Genomic DNA, 24,774 nt, shown 5'->3' on the forward strand with positions numbered 1-24,774 from the left:
CTAACTATTCTGTCTCTTTTGTCTTCTCTTATCACCCCAAGGGCAGGAATTTAACACATGCTATCTAATAAAGCTTAAGTGATTTACTTCAGAGTTTCTCTTTAAAATAAAACATAATCCCTTTCCTAAAAGGAGTCTTACATTTCAGATTTCTTATATTAACATAAATTCTTGATAGATTGACAATTTTAGTATAATTAAGTAAATTGTAAAGTACAAGAAGGAAACATGGGAGAGACGTAGGGGAAGGCCTTTCTAAGCAAGACAAAACCCAGAAGCCATTAAAAAAAAAAAAAAAAAAAGACGAGTGAGTTGTATATCCTTGTTAAGTTTATTCCTGAGTAGTTTATCTTCTGTGTTAGATTTATAAATGGCATCTTTTTTTCCCCATTACATTATTTGTTAATTTCTGCTACCCAACTAAATTATCTTATGGTTTGTGGCACTTTACCAGTTGGTTCTCAGACTATCAAGGGAAAACATGAGACTCAAAAAAATGTCTACTAGGGATAGTAGGGGGTACCCAGATAACATAAAGAATCAAGAAGCAAAATGGCATCAAACATCTCAATAACCAAACTAACACTAGAAGACAATGGAGCTATGCCTTAGAAATCCTGAGGACAAAGCATTTCCCCCTAGGATTCTAGACCCATGTAGAGATAGAAGACATTTTCAAACATGAGTGTATAAAAAGTTTCCCTCCCACACACTCTTTCTCAGAAGGCTACTGGAAGATGTGTATCACCAAACACAAGTATAAACCAAAGTCCAGTAAACAAAGGGACCCAAGACTGGGGATGAAAAAAAGAGGATCCTCAGAATGATGGTGAAGAGAAGTCCTAAGATTGGGACCTCAGGAGTAATCTGCCCGGTTTGGAGCTGGAAGACTGAGCTCCAGGCAGGACATCTCTGATGAGAAAATGAAACAGAAAGAATTCCTGATGTGTTTGAATGTATTATTTGGAGATTTACAGTTTTATCTGAAAATTAGATACTGTGCTAGGAACATGGAAACAATCTTGAACAAAACTGTCTACTACATACATGAATTTCTGCAGTTTTGAAAAGGAAAAAATAAAAATAAAAAAGTAAATAAACATGTACATAAATAAATGAAAGCTGTAGGGGCGCTTGGGTGGCTCAGTCGTTGGGCGTCTGCCTTCGGCTCAGTTCATGATCCCAGGGTCCTGGGATCGAGCCCCGCATCGGGCTCCCTGCTCCGTGGGAAGCCTGCTTCTCCCTCTCCCACTCCCCCTGCTTGTGTTCCCTCTCTCGCTGTGTCTCTCTCTGTCAAATAAATAAATAAAATCTTTAAAAAAAATAAATGAAAGCTGTAATAAATGCTATGATAGGGATTATAATAAAAATAACAGAGTGGGGGACACCTATTTCAGATAAGGTCATCAGAGATGGGTACATTTAAGGTGGAACCGGAAGGATTAAAGGAGCTAGCCCTGCAAAGATAAGGGGAAGGTTATTCAGATAGAGAAAACAGCAAGTGCAAAGTAAAAGAGCCTGTTATGACTAGAAATAGACAAGCCAGTGTAGTCTTGCAAAATAGCAGTAAGAAACGATAAATTTTATGTTATGTGTATTTTACCACAGTAAAAAAAGAATTTTTTAGAAAGCAAATTTTCTATTACTCAATACAAAGTTAAATTCCATATGTCAACCACTTAGAAAAAGGCTGTTTACTTATGTTTAAGTACTGGATTCCTATTCCTAAACTCAATTAGTCAAATATTTTTCCAGACATCCTTGTAGATATTTGTAGTAGAAAGCAAATGTAATTATCCTATCCTAGATGAATTCCTAAATAGCAATGTTTCTTAGCAACAGTGAACATTACCAACCACAAATGCAGAGAATGGGGAAGGCAAGCAAAGTGTTCAATTCCAGATTCAGTACTCAGAAAGCATCTATCTGTGGTCCCACATATTCTTTCCTTGTCCCCTGGGAAACGTATGTTTGGGATCTTCTCTTTCACAGGAGCTTTTGTATCAAGCTCATTACTTCCAAAGTCTATCCCTTTCTTTTCCTTTTAAAAAGTTTTTAAGAAAATAACTCAAACCTATAACAGTATAAAAAGGTATGCAATGCAAAATTGACCGATTCTCTCCGATGCAGACCTTGGTTCCACTTCCTGGAATTTAACATTATGAGTGGTTTCTGGAACTTTACATTGATACATTGATACATGTGCATATCCATGTATAGATTACAGAGCTTGTGTGTGTATATATGTGTATGGCTGTTCTCTAGAAGAGGACTCCTTTCATTTCTGCTTTGGCCATAAACATCAGGTATTTTTAGCTTTTTTGTAAAAATTCCATTTAAAATCCATTTCCATATTCTGGACAGTATCTCTGTTTTCTTTGAAGATGAATTTTTTATTCATTTCTATTTTAGCTATTTGACGAGGGCTCTACTGACATGAGATCAGATTCTGACACTTTTCCACTGATTGCCAGTGGTTTTCCTTTTACATATTCTATAGTTTTGTTCTCCCTGCCATGCTGATGACAGCCTGCGGAAAGGTCTGGGAGCCTCCATGTGTAAGAAGAGATTGCTCAGTCTCCCATTTTCTTTGGGATACCCTTCCCAATTTTCACTAACTGGTCACACTCCTCCACAAGATGTGTCCCGGGGTAAATTATGTGCGCACAAGCAGCACCTTGCTGTTATTACTTAACGATGAAGAGCTATTTCCATTTCAACATGATTCATAAAGATAGACCTCATTCTTCTTAATGATTATATGTGCCTTGCTTAGAAAGGCATTTCTCCACTCCAAAATTATAAAAATGTTGCCCATTTTTTCTTATAGTTTTTTTTACGATTTAATCATTACACTTACTATATTGATTCATATGGAATTTATTTTTATGTATAGAGTTATCTATTTTCCAAAGAAGACATTTTCTGATTTTCTTTCTTTTTTAATTTTTTTAGATAAGCTCCACACCCAGCATAGAGCCCAACGCGGGGCTTGAACTCACAACCCTGAGATGAGGAGTTGGATGCTTAACTGACTGAGCCACCCAGGTGCCCCCATTTTCTGATTTTCAATAGCATCCCCTCCTTTTTATTTTCCTAATGATCATATTTTTCAATAGAACTGATACCTATTAGGTGGTACTGCTCTTTACTAATTAATTAGCCCACCTAAACCTAAACTAAAGTAGGATGTGGATGGCCTTGGTAATTCATTCTATTACTCTGGTCTCCCCAGTCTTCAGCTGAAGAACAAGAGGAGTTAGATTAGATGGCTTTGAGTGATTCCTCTGGTTGAACAGGCAGACTGTGACTGGGGAAAGATTTCATGACCTCATTCTGTGAAGGCGCCCATTACATAATAACACAAGAGAGCACGTTCACACAATATCTTTCCCTTTCCCTTATGAGCTACAGTGAGTGCATACTGAAAGCTGCGGAATATACTGACTGGCAAATTCAGTGCTTCAGGCCAGCTAGACTGGGCCACACCATATGATGATAGAGGATTTGTCTGGTTCCTTTTTCAATGACTAACTTCCTGATCCTGATTGCTACCTACCAAGAAAAGGAATGACTCTGAACAAGCTACTTGTGCCATTTTCAAGAATGATCTAGCTTTCTAGGGGTGCCTGGGTAGCTCAGCTGGTTAAACATCCGACTCTTTTGATTTCAGCTCAGGTTATGATCTCAGGGTCTTAGGATCAAGGCCTGCTTAATCCCAACTCAGGCTCCGTGCTGAGTGTGGAGTCTGCTGGAGATTCTCTCTCTCCCTCTCTCTCTGTCCCTCCCCCTGCTCAAGCTCTCTAAATACATACATACATACATACATACATACATAAAACCTTAAAAAAAAAAAAGAATGATCTGGCTTTGTAATTAACATGATGCCACAGTGTCTTTTACTGTTTGCCCTATCAAAGTGGCTCCTTCTCCTGAGTCTTATCCTCTAAAAAGGAACCATCAGGGTGAAGGATCAGGATCCCTATGCCTACTATAAACCAGACCCAGTTCTAGTCCCTGCTCTGCCTTGATCTTGTATTGGGAGCTTGGACACTTCCATTCCCTAGTCTGGGCAAAGAATGTCATATAATCCTCCTTTTTGTACTTTACCTAGTTTCAAATGTAGAAAGCAAAAAGAGTGCTTTCCTTGGTCACTTACAAATGAGTTATTCCATCATATACAAAGAAAGCACTCCTGATTTGCTTCTGCTCTTTGTCTTGCTACTTCTTGTGAGGGCAACAGTCCCAGGCTTCCAGAACTGATTTCCAAACAGATGCACAGTTGCCCTGTGTGTGGGATACCCAGGTTGGAAGCCAGCAGACAGTACAGTGCTTTTTTGCAGACAGATGGAGATTAATTTCTAAGCCACACAAAGGCATTAATTTTTGTAAATCATGAGCAATCCATTCCAAGGCATTTAAATAAGTTGACTTCAATTTGTTTAAAATAAAAAAATAAACACACAGACAAATGCAAACAAGTGCAGATGCAGTCATCATCTTGCTATTTAGTTGAGAAGCTGTTGGTTCTACAGGGGTGTCTGCCTAAGAAGCAGTGTTATGGCTCTCTTCTGTTTAGTAAGAGCCAGGACCGTGGTTTTATCTAAACATAAATCACTAATTGGTAGAGCAGGAGACTTTACAGATCACTAACTATAACTGAAATGGAGAAAGATGCTGTGATTCACTACAAAACAGCTCTCATTGAAACCATGGCAGCAAGAAGAAGATTAGGTGACTGGAGTATTTCTAACTCCTAAGGGAGCAGTCTTTATTTCTAAGTCCTAAGGGAACAATGTCTTTATAGATAGCACAGCCAGCAACTCATTAGGGACTCAGGGATGCTGTTGATTCACTTCAGGCAGTGAGATGAGAAATCTGGCAGAGTTACCTATCCTGAGGCGGCGGGATTACTGGGTGGAGGAGTAGTGCTTCACAGAGGGCATCTAGGGACCAGGAACATTCCCAACACCTACGTGGGTCCCACTGCCCAGTTCAGCATGCTCCACATCTCTATAGGGCTAACCTTAATGTACCTATTCTCTCATCTGAAACACTATGGAACCTCACCCCTGACAGAAACGTGGCTAGGGTCAGAAAGTTCAGTTCACTGCTCACTAGTGCCCTCTGCTGATAACCTCAAATACAAGATACTCACATGTCTTGGCCACAGTCTCCAAACAATCCAAAATAGATTGGCTTCTTGAGCTGAGATGTTCCTCAGACTTTTCCACAGATGTCTGCAACTAAGCAACCCCAAATTAAGAATGAATTCACAGACTATTGCCTTATTTTCCTAACTTGGAGTATTGTCATTTAGTGATAAAAAAGGTAGTTAAGGGGCGCCTGGGTGGCTCAGTCGTTAAGCGTCTGCCTTCGGCTCAGGTCATGATCCCAGGGTCCTGGGATCCAGCCCCGCATCAGGCTCCCCGCTCTGCAGGAGGTCTGCTTCTCCCTCTCCCACTCCCCCTGCTTGTGTTCCCTCTCTTGCTGTGTTTCTCTCTGTCAAATAAATAAATAAAATCTTAAAAAAAAAAGGTAGTTAAAATACTGTTATCCTATATGAATTAAGGTCAATGTAATTAGTAAACTTCTTAAAATGTAAAATGTTTTAATTCCTTGACATGCAGCTATACTTACCCTGTGAATGCTTTCTCTGATATGGGAAATGAAGTTGTATAGAGTCTCACTAGAATAAGCGAGAAAAAATAAAATAAATCTTTGTGAAATATGGAAAAAGTCTGTAACAGAATTGATTCCATGAACATGGCAGGCCTTCACCTGGTATAGCATCAAAACAGTACTTGATTAGAGTTGGAGACTCAACCCTGAAAAATTTGTGTCCAGCTACAAAAAAAAAATGAGAACATAGACTTTTTGTGACCATTGCCAAGGCAAACCACTCTTTTTCTTTTTAAAATTTACTCTACATGTATCTTAAATAAGGTAAATATTAGCAACTCAAGTGGTTACTACAATAAAATAGATCAGCTTTCATTTTCATAGCAACAGTGTCTTCAGAAGATAGTGACTTCCTTCTGATAGTCCAAAATTCCTGGAAACATCTTAGTCTAATGACTATTTCTTTGACTGTAAGAATGGGTAGAGATGATTCTGGGAGTAATATTAATTTCTTTTTTTTAAAGATTTTATTTATTTATTTTGAGAGAGAGAGAGAATAGGGGAAGGGACAGAGGGAGAGGGAGACAGAGAATCTCCAGCAGACTCCCCAGTGAGCATGGAACCCTACTCCGGCTTCATCTCATGACCCTGAGATTGTGACCTGAGAAGAATTCAAGAGTCAGAGGCTTAACCGACTGAGCCACCCAGGTGCCCCTCTTTTTTTTTTCCCAAATATTTTATTTATTTATTTATTTGTTTGTTTATTTATTTATTTAAGAGAGAGAGAGTGAGTGGGGGTGGGGGAGAAGCAGAGGGAGAAGGAGAAAGAATCTGAAGCAGACTCTGTGCTAAGTGCAGAGCCCGCCCTGGGGCTCAATCTAATGACTGGGAGATCAAGACCTGAGCGAAAACCAAGAGTCAGATGCTTAACCAACTGAGCGACCCAGGCGCCCCAGCAATATTAATTTTTTTAAAAAAGATTTTATTTATTTATTTGACAGAGAGAGAGACAGTGAGAGAGGGAACACAAGCAGGGGGAGTGGGAGAGGGAGAAGCAGGCTTCCCACTGAGCAGGGAGCCTGATGCGGGGCTCGATCCCAGGACCCTGGGATCATGACCTGAGCCGAAGGCAGACTCTTAACGACTGAGCCACCCAGGCACCCCAGCAATATTAATTTTTAATGAAAAAGAAACTATAACAATTATTCCTCAAATATCCCACTTTTGAAAAGATTCAGACATGGATTGTCATTAAAATTTTTTTACAGGTTTTGTTTCTTCAATCTACACAATATAAATGCAAATATCAGTTTTTGAACCCTAATAGGACTACTCTTCATTACCAAGTCTTTTGGATGCTCCACCAGACTGACTTTAAAAGAAGAATTTTGGGGCGGCTGGGTGGCTCAGTGGGTTAAGTGGCCAATTCTTGGTTTTGGCTCAGGTCGTGATCTTGGGGTCGTCAGATGGAGCCCCATGTCGGGCTCCCTGCTCAGCGGGAAGTCTACTTGAGAGTCTCTCTCTGCCTCTGCCTCTACCCCTCCCCCTGCTCATGTGCTCTCTCTCTTTCTAAATGAATAAATAAAATCTTTTTAAAAAATAATAAAAGGAGAATTTTATAGAACCATTAGGGGTCTACAAACCTTACACTTTTTATGATATTGGGACATTACCTGAAAAATTTTAGTGTCCACTTACAAAAAACGAGAACATAGACTTTCTGTGACCATTGTCAGGCAAACCAGGGAAACAATAAAAATATTAAAAATTAAACAGTTAAAGAATTAGGGGCACCTGGGTGGCTCAGTTGGTTGGGCATCTGACTCTTGATTTCAGCTCAGGCTATGATCTCAGGGTCATGGGATTGACTCTGTGCCGGGCTCCGGGCTCATCGGGGAGTCTGCTTCTCTCCCTCTCTGCCCCTCCCCCTTGCTCACATGTGCACACGTGCTCTCTCTCTCTCTCTCAAATAAATCTTAAAAAAAGTTAATGAATTAAGGATATTAAGAACAGAATGCTATTGAATTATAAAAGCAGAGAATAAGAAAGGGATATAGAAATTAAAAATAGCAGAAACAAGTAGAATAGTTAGAAGATACAGTTAAGGAAAGAAAATAGAACAAAAGACAAAGAGATGAAAAATAGATCAATAGAAAAAAAAAAGAGGATAAATGCAGGAGAGCCAACACACACCCAAAACTAGAGATTCAGAAGAAAGAAGAATAAAAATAGGAGATTTTCAAAGATAACAAAAGAAAAATTCTGAGAACCAAAAATCACAAGTTTATAGGTCAAAAGGAACTCCTCAATGCCAAAAGATTATGACATGCCACATGAAAGCACATTACTGTAAAATTTCAAAAGTCTATGGATAATGAGAAGGCCTTAAAAACTTCCAGAAAGAAAAAAGCAAGTGATTACACAGGATCAGGAATCAGAATGGCATCAGACCTCTTAAAAGCAACATACAAAGTGATATGGCAATGACAGCAATGCTTTAGAAATTTTTGGGACAAATAATTTCCAATCTAGAATTCTATATCCAGCCTAATTTGCAAACAAGTATGAGGGGAAAATAAAGAATTTCAGATAGGCAAGGTCTTAAAAAGTTATTTAGGTGCCATGCACCTGTTGTCTGGAAGTTTCTGGAATATATGCTCCACCAAATCCAAGGGGTAAACTAAGAATGAAAGGGACATAGGATAAAAGTAACAGGAGGTAGGAATGCAGGAGAGAGGAGGTAGGAATGCCTAGGATGACGGTGAAGGGAGGACTCAGGATGACAGCTGCGCTGCAGAGCAAGAGTACCAAGTTCAGATCAGAATTAGGAAGATGACTCTGAGAAGAAAATGACACTGAAGAATTTCTGATGTGTTTGGGTATAAAACAAGGAGCTTCTGGGGCACCTGGGTGGCTCAATCAGTTAAGCGTCTGCCTTCAGCTCAGATCATGATCCCCGGTCCTGGGATCAAGCCCCACATTGTGTTCCCCCTGCTCATGCTCTCTCTCTCTCTCTCACGAGCACGCGTGCAAGCACACACACACACACACACTCTCTCTCTCTCTCTCTCAAATAAAATCTTTAAGAAAAAATAAAACAAGGAGCTTTTTTTTAGCTCTGTTGCAGAATTTGGGGATGGACTGTGATTCCTACATAGAAAACTCAGCAAAAAAGAAAACAAGGCCATTTTTAACATTAGGGAATGGTAATCATAGTATATATAATTTTTCTAGGCTAACTAGATAAGGATTTAAAGATTGAAAACTGTTTTTTTGTTTTTAAAGATTTTATTTATTTGTGAGAGAGAGAGAGCACAAGCAGGAAGAGCAGCAGGCAGAGGGAGAAGCAGGCTCCCACTGAGCAAGGAGCCCGATGCTGGGCTCGATCCCAGGACCCTGGGAGCACGACCCGAATGAAAACTGATTTAACTAAAATGATGGAAGATGAGAAGTTTATGGTGGAGGAGGCAGAGAAGCAAATTCTTATTCCAGGGTAGAAAGTCATTCTCTGAAGCTGAAAAAAATCAAGAAATGACAATATAAGCTATCTAACATATGCCATAAGATATGTGGACCTAAGTACTAGCATAGCTAAAAGGGTTTCAAGTTGGTTGCAAAAAGGAAAAGGGAATTAAAAGTGGGGAAAGATAGGCCTGCTGTTTTTCACTATAATCCTAATTGTATTTTTTTTTTAATTTTATTTATTTGACAGAGATTGAGAGCACAAGCAGGGGGAGTGGCAGGCAGAGGCAGAGGGAGAAGCAGACTTCCTGTCAAGCAGGGAGCCCGTTGTGGGACTCAATCCCAGGACCCTGGGATCATGACCGAAGCCGAAGGCAGTCGCTTAACTGAGCCACCCAGGCGCCCCCTAATTGTATTTTAAAAAAACGATGTACATGTATGGAGAGCCTGGGTGGCTCAGTCAGTTGAGCGTCCAACTCTTGATTTTGGCTCAGTTCATGATCTCGGGGTCATGGGATCAAGCCCCATGACCAGCTCCACACTCAGCAGAGTCTGCTTGAGATCCTCTCTCTCCCTCTCTGCCCCTCCTCCCGCTTACGCTCCCTAAATCAACCAGTAAATAAAATCTTAAAAAAATATGGACATGTAAAAACTTGATTAAAAAATACATAAAAATTGGGGCACCTGTGTGGCTCAGTTGGTTAAGCGTCTGCCTTCAGCTCAGGCCATGATCCCAGGGTCCTAGGATCAAGCCCTGCATCGGGCTCCCTGCTCAGCGGAGAGCCTGCTTCTCCCTCTCCCTCAGCCTGTCTCCCCGTACTTGTGCACTCTCTCTCTGAAATAAATAAAATCTTTTTTAAAAAAACGTAAAAATGTAAAGATGTCTAAAGTCTAATAATGCTACCAAAATGCTGCCCATTTATATTATACCACCAGTTAAACCATGGTATACCACCAGTTAAGAGTGATTCTTTATTCTTATGACCTCACTCCTTATTAGTACATTTGGGAAACAATGTTCCCAACAGGAAACTATATTATACAAATTAAATACTGTTTGTATATAATTTTATATTGAAATGTTTTTTTAAAGATTTATTTATCTTGAGAGGTGGGGGCAGGCAGAGGGACAGGCAAAGAGAGTCTTTAAGCTGACTCCTTGCTGAGTGGGGAGCCTGACGCAGGGCTGGATCTCACGACCCCGAGACCACGACCCCAGCCAAAACCAAGAGTCAGAAACTCAATCGACTGCACCACCCAGGTGCCCCTATATTGAAATGTTTTATATATAACTGATAGCTCCCATTACCTTAACTGTTTATTAATCCTTGATTCCACCTGTCTAAATTGAAATGTTAAGTTCTGATTTACCCAAAGGCCTTGAGTTAAGATGCTTAATAAACAGTAAAAACATTAAAAGCTTGATAATTGAACCTTTCTTAAAAAGCTAGTGTTCAGGGGCGCCTGGGTGGCTCAGTCGTTAGGCGTCTGCCTTCGGCTTGGGTCATGATCCCAGGGTCCTGGGATGGAGCCCTGCATCGGGCTCCCTGCTCGATGGGAAGCCTGCTTCTCCCTCTTCCACTCCCCCTGCTTGTGTTCCTTCTCTCACTGTGTCTCTCTCTGTCAAATAAATAAATAAATAAAATCTTAAAAAAATAAAAAACTAGTGTTCAGGGGCACCTGGGTAGCTCAGTCGTTAAGCGTCTGCCTTCGGCTTAGGTCATAATCTCAGGGTCCTGGGATTGAGCCCCACATCGGGCTCCCTGCTCAGCAGAAAGCCTGCCCCACTCCCCCTGCTTGTGTTCCCTCTCTTGCTGTCTCTCTCTCTGTCAAATAAATAAATAAAATCTTAAAAAAAAAAAAAGCTAGTGTTCGTTTGGAAGCCATTTTTATTATTCTTTACCAAAATAAAATAAAAAAGGATGCTTAAAAGTAGAGATTTCTCACCCACCCAATATTATGTATAGGTTCATAGGAAGTCAACTATGACCTAATGTTTTCTCTAGAAAAAGTCAATTAGGAAATTATCTGTGCTCACACACACACACACACGCACACACAACCTATTTTTAAGAATGGAAGTAAGTTTGGTACTGCCCTATGTTGGTGAATTATTTTGCTTTGAAAATCCACTCATTTAGGGCGCCTGGGTGGCTCAGTCGTTAAGTGTCTGCCTTCAGCTCAGGTCATGATCCCAGGGTCCTGGGATCGAGCCCCGCTTTGGGCTCCCTGCTCCACGGGAAGCCTGCTTCTCCCTCTGCTTGTGTTCCCTCTCTCGCTGTGTGTCTCTCTGTCAAATAAATAAATAAAATCTTAAAAAAAAAAAAGAAAATCCACTCATTTTTTTCAACAACTATTTATTGAGCCTTCTTTTGTGACAGGGTCTTGGCTATAAGTTTCAGTGATATGGAGTGAAAAAAATTCAACTCCCTACCTTCAAGGAGTTTACCTAGTTGGTGTTTTTGAATGTGGTTTCAAAATCCACTCAAACTGAGTGATCCTTTATTAAAAAAAATTGATCAAAGCTTATTGAATCGAATCTTCTGCTTACTGAGATGTCCAATAACAATGTATTTATGTAAATTATAGTACATGCAGAGCTGACAGCAACCTTGTGGGAGGACATAGCTGTGCCAATTGCTTATAGTCAGCATTTGTTGTGAGTGGTTAGTATTCAAGTATTTTTTAAAATCACTTTATTGAGTTAAGGCTGATATACAAAAAGCTGTACACGTTTAATAGTATACAGGTTTGGAGATAAGTATACAACTGTCAAACCCTCACCACAATCTATTCCATAAACCCATCCATCACTTCCAAAAGCTTTCTCTCACTCTCTTTATTTAATAGCAGTAGTAGCAGTGATAAAAACACTTAAAACATTTACCATCTTAGCAAATTTTAAAGTATACAATACTGTATTGTTAACTATGGGCACTATGCCGTACAGTAGATCTCTAGGATTTATTCATCTTGTATAAACTAAAACTTTGTACCCTTTAACTAATACCTCCCTTTTTGTCCCACACTCCAGTCCCTAGCAACCACCATCCTACACTCCGCTTCTTTGAGTCTATTTTACATTCCTCATATAAGTGGTATCATATAGTACAGTTGGCACTTGAACAACTCAGAGGTTAGGGGAGCTGACCTCCCCCCACACACAGTTGAAAATCTGTATATAACTTTTGACTTCCCCAAAACATAAAAGCCTACTGTTGACCAGAGCCTTACTGGTAACACAAATAGCCGATTAACCAAATTTTTTATATGTACTATGTTCTGTATTCTTACAATAAAGTAAGCTAGAGAAGAGAAAATGTTAAGAAAATTATAAGAGAAAATATTTACTACTGTGCTATAAAAGATTCACATATAAGTGGAACTGTGCGGTTCAAACCTGTGTTGCTCAAAAGTCAACTGTATTTGTCCTTCTGTGTCTGACTTATGTAATTTAGCATAACATCCTCCAGGTTCATCCATGTTGTCACAAGTGACAGAATTTCCTTCTTTTTTTAAGGCTGAAGACTATTCCATTGTATGTATATGCCACATTTTCTTTATTCACTCATTGATGGATATTTAGGTTACTTCCATGCCTTGGCTATTTTGAAGAATGCTGCAATGAATATGGTAATGCAGATGTCTCTTTGAGATCCTGATTTCAGTTCCTTTGGATATATACCTAGAAGTGGGGTTGCACCGATTTACATTCCCACCAACAGTGTATAAGGGTTCCCTTTTGTCCACATCCTTACCAACACTTAGCTTTTTTTTTTTACAATGGCCATCCTGACTGATGTAAGATGATATTTCATTGTGGTTTTGATTTGCATTTCCCTGACATCTAGTGATCTTGAGCACCTTTTTCATACACTTGTTGGCCATTAGTATGTCTTCTTTGCATATATGTATATTCAGTTCCTTTGCCCATCTTTTAATTGGGCTATTTGTTTTTACACTATCAAGCTGTAGGATTTCCTTATGTATTTATTAACCCTTTATCAGATATGGTTTGCAAATATTTTTTACCATTCTGTAGGCTGCTTTTTTATTTTGTTGATTGCTTCCTTTGCTGTGCAGAAACTTTTTAGTTTGATGTTATCCCACTTGTCTATTTTTGGTTTTGCTGCCTGTGCTTTTGATGTCATATCCAAGAAATCATGGCCAATGCCAATGTCAAGAAGCTTTTACCTATGTATTTTTTCTTCTTCTAGGAGTTCTACAGTTGCAAGTCTTACGTTTAAGTCCTTAATCCATTTTGAATTGATTTTTATGTATGATATAGGATAAGGGTCCTTTTTCATTCTTTTCCATATGGATCCAGTTTTTCTAACACCATCTGTTGAAAAGATTAACCTTTCCCATTGTGAATTCCTGGCACTCTTTCATGCTGTGTTAAAAATTTAAAACATAACCCCCTGAAAGATCCATATGATAGAGTACAATGCAACCATTAGAAATGATTTTGTATATGAAATAGAAACATAATCATTAAAGATTAAAGCAGATTAAAAAATAGTCCATAGGAAACAGTACATTTTTATTTTTAAAAATACATAAAAATAGAGCAGCATTATATCAAACATTGTTAATGGAGGTTCACAGAATAAACTGATTCAAGAGGCAGACTTGAAGATCTGACAGACCCAATATCTCTCCCCAAACCTCCCATTCAGTTTAGGTGTCCTTTTGGATGGAGTCTTTCCTGATGCCCCCAGGCAGAGCTGGGAGCCTGTCCTCAGGGCTTCCAAAGCATTTGGATGCAAACTTTACTATACTATTTACAACTCTGTACTTAGAGTGGAAAGTCCAGAGCCTTTATTTTAGGCTGGTTTGTATCTGACCCTCTTTTCTGTTTAAGTAGTTCTTCAGGTTAGCAATCTTGGAGGGAAGCAGAGCCTCTTTCTTCCTGTAGAGGTTGAGAGTGCCAGGGGCTTGCTTTCTTAGCTTCTCCTGAACCCTGGGCTCTTCCCTCACACTTAACTTGCCAGACCACGAGTCAGGAGAAAAAGACTGTGAGTTCTCTATCTAGTGGCTGTGGCTCCAGTAGAAGGAAGATAGAGCTCTAGGAGAATGGTAAAAGGGTCCAGGACTATACTGGCTACAGTGCAGGGAGGGTCTACTACCCTCTGGACAGGGGTTAGTGGGCAGCAGAATTTGTAGCGGACTAATTTTGTTGCTTGGTTTGGAGAATTATCCACGATGGGTAACACCTAGCAATTGCAGGACTGTTGCAAAAACTTAAAGTGGCCTCATTTTCTTCCTTGTAAATCAGAATCCTGATTTTTTCCCCCCCTGGATGCATTGCAACCCAGATAGATGACATTCCCAGACTCCTCTGAAGCTAGCTAGGTGTGGCCATGTGAGTAAATTTTAGCCAGTGTGAGGTATAAGGAGTGTTGCATGTAACTTCAAGAAGAGTCCTAAAGGGAAAGGAAGATAACCTTTCTTCTTTCCTTCATCCATCTTTTGTCTAGAACTCTGACAACAGCTGAACTCCAGCAGCCACCAAGCACCGTGAGGACAGGAGTCACACTTTAGGGATGCAAGACCAGAGTGCTGCAAGGAGCCAGATCCTTGAGAACCATGAAGCCACCATTCTAGTCCTGGACCATACACTTTAGGATGATTTTTGCATCAAAGAAAAATAAACATTTATCTTTTTTAAGCTTTTGTTTCTATGAGTATGAATGTGTATATATGTTATATACAGTTGAACATAATTCTAGCTAATAAAATGAGCCACCCAATATCTTTTTCTCTCTTTTTAAATTGTAGTTGACACTCATCACCCATCTAATATCTTTTAATAACTTTTTAACATTAAAAAATTTTAAGTTAACATATGAAATTAACTGTGTATGTGTGTATGTACACAATTCTGAGTTTTAACACAAATTTAGGGTCATGTAACCATTACCACAACCAGGAGGGCAGTATCCAAAGAAAACCTTCATGCTGTCCCTTTGTGGTGAAATCCAGCACACATCCCTAACCCCTGGTAATCACTGATCTATTCACCATCTCTATAGTTTTGCTTTTCTCAGAATGTCACATAAATGGACTCCTATAGTATATAACTTTTGGACTGATTTCTTTCACTCAGCATAGTGTCTTTGAGATTCACCCATGTAGTTGTGTATCAATAGCTCATTATTTTTTACTGCTGAGTAGTGTTCTGTTGTATGGACATACCATAGTTTGTTAATCCATTCATTCATTTAAGGACATTCATGTTGTGCCCAGTTTTTGGTGATTATGAACAAAGCTGCTATAAACATTACTGTACAGCCTTTTGTGTAGACTTAAGTTTTCATTTATTTATTTATTTTTTAAAGATTTTATTTATTTTTTGACAGAGAGACAGCGAGAGAGGGAATACAAGCAGGGGGAGTGGGAGAGGGAGAAGCAGGCTTCCCATGGAGCAGGGAGCCCAACTGGGACTCGATCCCAGGACCCTGGGATCATGACCTGAGCTGAAGGCAGACGCCCAACAACTGAGCCACCCAGGCGCCCGACATAAGTTTTCATTTATCTAGGGTAAATGCCTAGGAGTGGAATTATAGAGGCATATGGTAAATTATGCTTACTTTTTTAAAAAAGATTTTTATTTATTTATTTGAGAGAGAGTGAGAGTGAGGGAGATCACAGAGGGAGAGGGAGAAGCAGACTCACCACTGAGCAGGGAGCCCGATGTGGGGCTCAATCCCAGAACCCTGAGATCATGACCTGAGCCGAAGGCAGCCACTTAAACGCCTGAGCCACCCAGGCACCCCTTATGTTTACTCTTATAAGAAACTGTCAAACTTGTCCAGAGAGTCTATGTCATTTTGCATTTCCACCAGTAAGAGTTCCAGTTGCTCTATATCCTTGCCCAGCACTTGGTATTGTCAGTTTTTATTTGTTTTAAGTTTAGCCATGCTAATAGATGTGTAGTAATATGTCACTGTGATTTTAATTTATATTTCCAAAATGGCTAATGATGCTGAGCATCATTATGAGTATTTTTGTAATGAGCATTTTCATGTTCTAGTTATCCATATGTATTTTTTTAAGTTTATTTATTTAAGTAATCTCTACATCCAACGTGGGGCTTGAACTCACAACCCTGAGACCAAGAGTCACATGTTCTTCCAACTGAGCCAGCCAGGTACCCCTGTTATCCATATATTGTCTTTGAAGTATCTGTTAAAATCTTTTCCTATTTTTTTATTGAGTTGCTTATTACTTATTAAGTTTTAAGAGTTCTTTTTTATATTCTGAATATAAGTCCTTTTCTGAAAATGTTTACAAATATTTTTCCCACTCTGTAGCTTTTCTTTTTTTTGTAAATTTATTTATTTTTTATTTTTTAAAGATTTATTTATTTGACAGAGAGAGAGACAGCGAGAGAGGGAACACAAGCAGGGGGAGTGGGAGAGGGAGAAGCAGGCTCCCCACTAAGCAGGGAGCCCGATGCAGGGCTCAATCCCAGGACCCTGGGATCATGACCCAAGCCAAAGGCAGATGCTTAACGACTGAGCCACCCAGGTGCCCCATTTTTCTTTTTTTTTTTCTTTTTTAAGGTTTTTTTTATTTGAGAGAGAAAGAGAACATGAGGAGGGAGGGGCAAAGGAGGAGGGAAAAGCAGACTCCCCACTGAGCAGGGAGCCCAATGTGAGGCTGGATCCCAGGACCCTGAGATTATGACCGGAGCCAGAGGCAGACAGACACTTAACTGACTGAGCCACCCAGGCACCCCTGTAGCTTGTCTTTTCATTCTCTTAATAGTGATTGTTGCAGAACAAACACTTTAAATTTTGCTTAAAAACAAAGAAAACACAGGAAACTCTAAGCCAGAACTTTCATACTTTGAATTCAGGTTTTCTTCCCCAATTGTTACCATTTACTTTTCAGAGTCCTTAAATGCCACCTGGACGGTGTCCAGGGCTTTTAGCTGCATTCAGTGGGAGAGATAGGATGGAGTATGCTTACTCTGTCATACCTAGAACCAGAACCCATTCAAATATCCTTTTAATAAATTCCTTTTCCATTTAAATTAATTTATTTCTATTGTTTACAACCAATAATTCTGGCCTAGTTGTATTATTTATCCATCAAATGTCTGTTTGCCTAACCAGACTAAGAACTACAAAGATAAATTTGTAGTACTGGGCCTAGCACAGTGTTTATTTAGTAAATGAATGAATAAACTTCACTATGGTGATCAACAATTATTAAAAGAACATGGCTATTTTATATTCTACTAGTAGTACTTAGGTGATTTATTAGTTATGAGACTGACCTGTTTTCTCAAATATTACGGACAAAAAAATCAATAATCTGGGTCATGGCCATCCATTGTTTGATGTACCCAGAATCCTCCTCTAATGGGAAACTGCTTCTTTCTGCATCCAAAAGTGGTTCTGGTGAAGACTTCCAGTCACACTTCACCCCTATGATCTAAGCAAGCCTATCATAAGCTTCCACTAGGATTTTTCAAATTCAAACTAAGGGAAAAGACTCCTTCTTTGTGTTGGTAGGAAGCTGGTCTCTAATAGGAAAGAATAAAGTATAGATGGAGGGAGAAGCACAGAAAAGAGATTCTGATTTCATTTCATTCCCTGTCCTTCCCAGATTGGTTAAAAGAGCTAATAAATCCTCTGTTTTGTCAAAGCCAGTTTGAGGTGAGTTTCTATTCGCTATCAAAAGAGTCATAACAAATGCAATCTGAGCTAATCAATTAGGCTTTTTTTTTTTTTAAGATTTTATTTATTTATTTGACAGAGAGAGAGCACAAGCAGGGGGAGTGGCAGGCAGAGGGAGAGGGAAAAGCAGGCTCCCCGCAGAGCAGGGGGAGCCTGATGTGGGACTTGATCCCAGACTCCTAGGATCATGACCCGAGCCAAAGGCAGTCGCTTAACCAACTGAGCCACCCAGGCACCCTAGGCTTCTTTTGAGATTTCTTTCCCTCATACGTCTTCTCTATAATTTTGGGAAAATATGTATTTTCAAAACACAGTATGTCTTATAGGTTTGTAGCATCTCTTACGTTTGAACTCTGCACCATGTCTTATCACTTTCCTGCTTCCAAATTTACAGTGGTATGCCTTCTCTCTCTCATTTAAAAATTTTTCACTCCTTCTCACATTTTTATTTATTTTTTATTTTTATTTTTTTAAAGATTTTATTTATTTGCCAGAGAGAGAGAGAGAGCGGCAGGCAGAGGGAGAAGCAGGCTCCCCACTGAGCAAAGAGCCCGATGTGGGACTTGATCCCAGGACCCTGGGATCATGACCTGAGCTGAAGACAGACGCTTAACCAACTGAGCCACCCAGGCATCCCTCCTTCTCACATTTTTAAAAAGATTTTATTTATTTGAGAGAGAGAAACCATGAGCAGGGGGCGGGGGAGGGCAGATGGAGAAGCAGACTCCCTGCTGAGTGGGGAGCCCGATGCGGGGCTCGATCCCAGGACCCTGGGACCATGACCTGAGGCGAAGGCAGACACTTAACCAACTAAGCCACCCTCAGAGGTGCCCCTCACGTTTTTTTTTAAGTAGTCTCCACACCCAACATAGTGCTTGAATTCACGACCTTGAGATCAAGAGTTGCATGCTCTACCAACTGAGCCAGTCAGGTACCCCATTCTTACCACATTTCTGACAAGCACTAATTGACAAACAAAAAAATCTAAAATCTAAAATCTTGAGTTTTGGGGCACCTGGGTGGCTTAGTCGGTTATGAGACAGATTTTTGACTTTGGCTCAGGTCATTATCTCAAGGTCGTGGGATGGAGCCCCATATCGGGCTCCACACTTAGAGTGGAGTCGGCTTGAGATTCTCTCCTTCTCTTTTTGCCCCTCTCTGTTTGCCCCTACCTCTGCTCGTGCTCATGCTCTCTCTCTTTTTTTAAAGATTTATTTATTTATTTGACAGAGAGAGACACAGCGAGAGAGGGAACACAAGCAGGGGGAGTGGGAGAGGGAGAAGCAGGCCTCCTGCTGAGCAGGGAGCCCAATGTGGGGCTCGATCCCAGGACCCTGGGATCACGACCTGAGCCAAAGGCAGACGCTTAACGACTGAGCCACACAGTGCCCCTCATGCTCTTTCTCTAAAATAAATAAATAAAATCTTTAAAAGTAATAATAATAAAATAAAATATTGGGTTTTATTTTTGCCAGAATTTATTAAAATTATGATTTTTTTACCTATCATATAAGTCAATATCTTAAGCTTGAATTTTTTAATGGAGAGAGATTCTTCAGAGTCCTCATTATTTGTTCTATTTAAGTGCTATATATTTTTTGCTATCTTGTAAATAATTGTTAACAGAAACTCATTTCACTACAAAAAAAAAAAAGAAAGAAGGAAACGATACAGGGAGAGAGAGAAAGGAAGGAAAGAAGAAAATGTTGAGAGAAATTTAATGTTTCAAAAAAACTTTTTTAGGGGGTGCCTGGGTGGCTCAGTCGTTAAGCATCTGCCTTCAGCTCAGGTCATGATCCCACAGTCCTGGGATCAAGCCCCGCATCGGGCTCCCTGCTCAGCGGGAAGCCTGCTTCTCCCTCTCCCACTCCCCCTACTTGTGTTCCCTCTCTCGCTGTGTCTCTCTCTGTCAAAGAAATAGATAAAGTCTTTAAAAAAAAAAAATTTTTTTTAGCTGCAGAAATCTTTTTTTTTTTTAAGTAACTGCTACATCCAACATGCTCTACCAACAGAGTCAGCCAGCCTGCCCCTGCTGCAGAAATCTTGATCAAACAAAATGTAATCCCATGCCTAGAGAACAAAAAAATTTAACATTGATCTATCTGAAGGAGTAAGAAGGTGAGTACTCTGCAGTAACCTACTATAGCCATGAGGGGCCTCTGAGAAACTGGTAGGGTCCTAGAGCCTGGATTCCTAGGGGAAAGAAGTCTCTCAATGTCTGGAAAATGTTTATTTACCAACAGAATCAAACACTTCAAATAGAGCATTTTGCTGGGCGCCTGGGTGGCTCAGTTGGTTAAGCAACTGCCTTCGGCTCAGGTCATGATCCTGGAGTCCCGGGATCGAGTCCCGCATCGGACTCCCTGCTCAGCGGGGAGTCTGCTTTTCCCTCTGATCCTCCCCCTCTCATGCTCTCTGTCTCCCATTCTCTCTCTCAGATAAATAAATAAAAAATCTTTAAAAAAAAAAAAATTTAAAAAAAAATAGAGCATTTTGCTTTTCTCACTAAAGGAAGATAGGTATTCAACAGAAAGGATACTTAGTCTAAGAATCCTTAAAGAAATTCTGGCTCTTTCAACATGAAAGTACTAGTGGTGACACTAAGTGATACATCTTCACTGTCACAGAAATAATAAAGTATATTTCTGCTTAAGTGTTATAATTTCCATGACACCTAAAGTCATTCTGATAACTTACTACCAAGAAATGAACAACTTAATTTCTTCAGTGACTTCAACTTATTTATTTATAAATTAATATAGGAGTCCTAATTTATCTCATGTATTTGCTATGGTAAATGAATAAATAAAAACTAACAAATAAGACTATGTATAAAATTTAGGGTATATCTTAAAAAATACCAACATTTTAATCTCAGGAAACAAACCGAGGATTGCTGGAGTGGTGGGGGGTGGGAGGATGGGGTGGCTGGGTGATAGACACTGGGGAGGGTATGTGCCATGGTGAGCGCTGTGAATTGTGTAAGACTGATGAATCACAGACCTGTACCTCTGAAACAAATAATACATTATATGTTAAAAAAAAAAAAAAGAAGAAGAAGATAGTAGGAACGGAAAAATGAAGGGGGGGAATTCGGAGGGGGAGACGAACCATGAGAGACTATGGACTCTGAGAAACAAACTGAGGGTTCTAGAGGGGAGGGGGGTGAAGGGATGGTGATGGGTATTAAGGAGGGCACGTTCTGCATGCAGCACTGGGTGTTATACGCAAACAATGAATCATGGAACACTACATCAAAAACTAATGATGTAATGTATGGTGGTTAACGTAATAAAATAAAATTAAAAAAAAATACCAACATTTTGGGGCACTTGGCTGGCTCAGTCAGTGGAGCATGTGACTCTTGATCTTGGGGTTATGGGTTCGAGCCCAACATTGGGTGTAGAGATTACTTAAAAATAAAATCTTAAAAAAAAAATACCAACATTTCAAAGTGAGAAAACCAGCCTGAATAGCCTGAATCAGCTTTTTAAAGAATTCATGTACTGTGCTCGCTTGGGCAGCACATAAAATTGGAACCATACAGAGAAGATTAGCATGGCCCCTGCGCAAGGATGACACGCAAATTTGTGAAGCATTTCATATTTAAAAAAGAAAAAGAATTCATGTGCTATATTCTTGACCCTAAAACAACTGTTATCTAATTTCCTAACTGATGATCTGAAAAGATAACAAATTAAAGGGCAGAATTTTGGCAAAATAAACATAACATTACTTGAATATTGTATTTCTCTAATAAGTCCTTTAGCTTACTTTTTTTCAGAGGGCCAGAACTGTGGCAGCTAAATTCAAACCTGCCACAAGTCACACTGACAAGTAAGCAAATAAAGAGTAATTATTAGATGAGCTATAAAGGCAAGAGTGTTATCATGCTGAAATAGAATTATTTGACTATTAATATTCCATTTTCTGTTTCCCTCAAAAGAGATGAGATGTCTCATCTACTTGAAAGGTTTGCATACCTGTCACATTTGTCTTTTGCCCTTTTCTTTTTCTCTTCAAACTGTTCCAAGAGGCCCTTTGATTTTCCAACTGACAAAGGAAGAGGAAATAAGCCTCTGTCGTTTGTATCTCCTCCAAACAGCTGGGGTTTTGTCTGGTACTTTGTGAAAATACTAGGTTCACTCTGTTAAATGAAAAAAAAATCACAGCATTTCACACATGAAAATATTTACGGCATTCACTATTTTCTACACAATGTAGAGTCACATTTAAGTGCAAACCATAATACTAAAAAACAACATGGCATGTAGTATTTCCTTTTTATTTCACATACATCAGAAAATTATATTAAAATAAAGCAACTCTTTTTATTAATAAGGTTTCTGCCTTACCAGCCCAGAGATATTAAAATTATCAGCTATGGGCACCTGGGTGGCTCAGTCTGTTAAGCATCTGCCTTTGGCTCAGGTCATGATCTCAGGGTCCTGGGATTGAGTCTTGCATCACATCAGGACTCCCCCTGTTCAGCAGGGAGTCTGCTTCTCCCCTCTCCCTCTGCCTGCTCCTCCTCCTGCTTGTGCTCACTCTCTCTCTCTCAAATAAATAAATAAAATCTTGAAAAAATATATATCAGCTAATCAGGTGCCTCGCTGACTTAGTCGATACAGTATTTCAGACTACCAAGTCTCTCAGACTACTGAGTTACCAATCAAGTGCAAATCCATTTAGGAGAGTAATCCTTAGAGATGTATAATTCTAAAATATAATTCAATAGAATAAGTCTTCTTTATAGCTTATCTCCATAATGATTATGAAATGTGTGTAGAGAAATTCTGGAAATGAGACTCACGTCCAGAGAATTCTGTTGTGACTGTTTTGGTTGTCTCAAGTGGACACTGTCCAAGGGCGCTGACAGAGTCTCTGAACTTTCTGGACAGAACTGGGATCCAAAGAGGAACTGGGAATCACTGAGACTGGAGTAATCAGTCTGATTATTATTCCAGCTAGATGACTTAGTGGTCCTGAAATTAAGCAAGAAAAGAGAAGTATATCAAGTGGACAAACATTCTGAACAAATGAAATCATAATTCACAGCTATTCATTTCAGAATATTCTGGGCAGAGTACTAGTTTGTTCTGACCTCCTAGTCCCCTGCACACTGCCAGTACTACCTATAAAGAAACACAAAGAAATTCTGAATGCCAGGCATTTTGATTACAGCAACTTGAGAACAATCAGATGGAAATCAAACATTAAGGACTGACACTATTATTTTTTGTACAACAGCACCGTGGGCTATAACACCATTTGGGGGATCAAAGTTCCTGAAATCTTTAGGGATTAAAAGAACATTATCTTTTAAAAAGTTGAATCTGGGGGTGCCTGGGTGGCTCAGTCAGTTGGGCATCCAACTCTTGATTTCAGCTCAGGTCATGATCTCAGGGTCATAGAATCGAGCCCCATGTAGAGCTCTGTGCTGGGCATGGAGCCTGCTTGGGATTCTCTCTCTCCTTCTCCCCTCCTTCCCACCCCCCATTCTCTCACTCGCTCTCTTGCTCTCTCTAAAAAAGAAAGTTGAATCTGTTAATCACTAAGGGAATAGATAAAAATAATATATGGTGTATGCATATAACTGAGGCATTAGTCAGAAGCAATAAACTAGATTTACATATAACCACATGAATAAATCTCAAAAATGTAATTTTGAGTGTCGAGAGTAAAAATTGAATGAACTCTATATCATTTATATAATCTTTTAAATCTACATCATACCACACCAAACAAGTATATAACTGTGTGTGTAGAAGGTGAATTAGAACTCTCATTAACTCTCCTAGAGTGTGCCTACAGGGAAGGAAGGGAGCAGGATTACAGGGAGAGTAGGAGTCATAATACAAAAAACACAAGACAGCTTAGTTACAGACTGTCTGTGTTCTCCAAAAATTCATATGTTGAAGTCCTAATCCCTAATGTGATTGTATTTGGAAATGGGACCTTCGGGAGGTAATTAGGGTTAGACAAGGTCATGAGGGTGGGGCCTTCATGATGGGATTAATGTCTTTAAAGTAGAGACACCAGAGAGTTTGCCTTCCTTTCTTTCTCCTCCCTGTGAGGACACAGAGAGAAGACAGTTGTCAGCAAGCCAGTAAGGGAGCCCTCACCAGAAATGATCCAGCTGGCATATGGTTCTAGGACTTCCAATCTCCAGAACTGAGAAAATAAATTTCTATTGTTGAAGCCATCCAATTTAGGGTACTTTGTTATGGCAACCTAGCAGACTAATACAGGCCTTATCCAGACTGAAGAATATGATCAACTCAGATTTGTGCACAGGAGGATCTATTAAACATTGTTTCTGTATTTATTTATTTATTTATTTATTTTTAAGATTCCACCTATTTATTTGACAGAGAGAGACACAGCAAGAGAGGAAACACAAATAGGGGGAGTGGGAGAGGGAGAAGCAGACTCCCCACGGAGCAGGGAGCCCGATGCGGGGCTCGATCCCAGGACCCTGGGATCATGACCTGAGCTGAAGGCAGATGCTTAACGACTGAGCCACCCAGGTGCCCCTAAACATTGTTTTTGAAACAAGGCGGTGTTAAAAAAAAAAAAGAGAGAGAAGAAACAAGGTGGTGTTCCCTTTCACACTTTTAGTGTCTTATTCTTGCTTGAAGTAGTTCCAGCTGTGGACTTCCAACTTGTTTCAGATTAGCTAAGGTAATGGGCTGCACACATGTATTATAATATGGGTTGCATAATCATTGCTCAAAATAGCTTAAATAGCTCTCTGTGACTCCCCTCTTAGGTCAAAGAGAATAATTAGCTGGGCTGGAAAAAAAAACTGTGAGCTTATAGAAATTATGTAGGATTTACATCTTAAAGCTATGATCTAGAATTTAACAAAGATAGATTTTTCCCTACTCTGTATCAACTGCAAGCATTTTTTTTTCTTTTTAAGAGATAAAAAGCACAGTGCTCTAGGTTTTTATTGAATTAATAACTGTCTTTAGGAAGGTGTTAGGAAGAAAATAAA

General features: G+C 39.6%; 1 protein-coding gene and 1 non-coding gene across 2 annotated transcripts in view; one reads left to right on the top strand and one right to left on the bottom strand.

The window, feature by feature from the left end:
- Positions 1–24,774, bottom strand: part of IHO1 (interactor of HORMAD1 1) — a 29,724-nt gene that overhangs the window by 4,306 nt on the left and 644 nt on the right. The window contains exons 2-5 of the mRNA XM_036100555.2: positions 22,588–22,759; positions 21,758–21,921; positions 5,641–5,689; positions 5,159–5,246 (exon numbers count right to left, since the gene is read on the bottom strand). Of these exons, the coding sequence (XP_035956448.2) occupies positions 5,159–5,246; positions 5,641–5,689; positions 21,758–21,921; positions 22,588–22,759 (473 nt within the window). The remainder of the gene's footprint in view (positions 1–5,158; positions 5,247–5,640; positions 5,690–21,757; positions 21,922–22,587; positions 22,760–24,774) is intronic.
- On the top strand, positions 21,283–21,384 carry LOC118541122 (U6 spliceosomal RNA). Its single transcript, XR_004919963.1, has one exon. It is a non-coding gene; the product is annotated as a U6 spliceosomal RNA (small nuclear RNA).

Source organism: Halichoerus grypus, chromosome 1 (assembly GCF_964656455.1).
Source record: "Halichoerus grypus chromosome 1, mHalGry1.hap1.1, whole genome shotgun sequence".
Lineage (NCBI taxonomy): Eukaryota > Metazoa > Chordata > Mammalia > Carnivora > Phocidae > Halichoerus > Halichoerus grypus.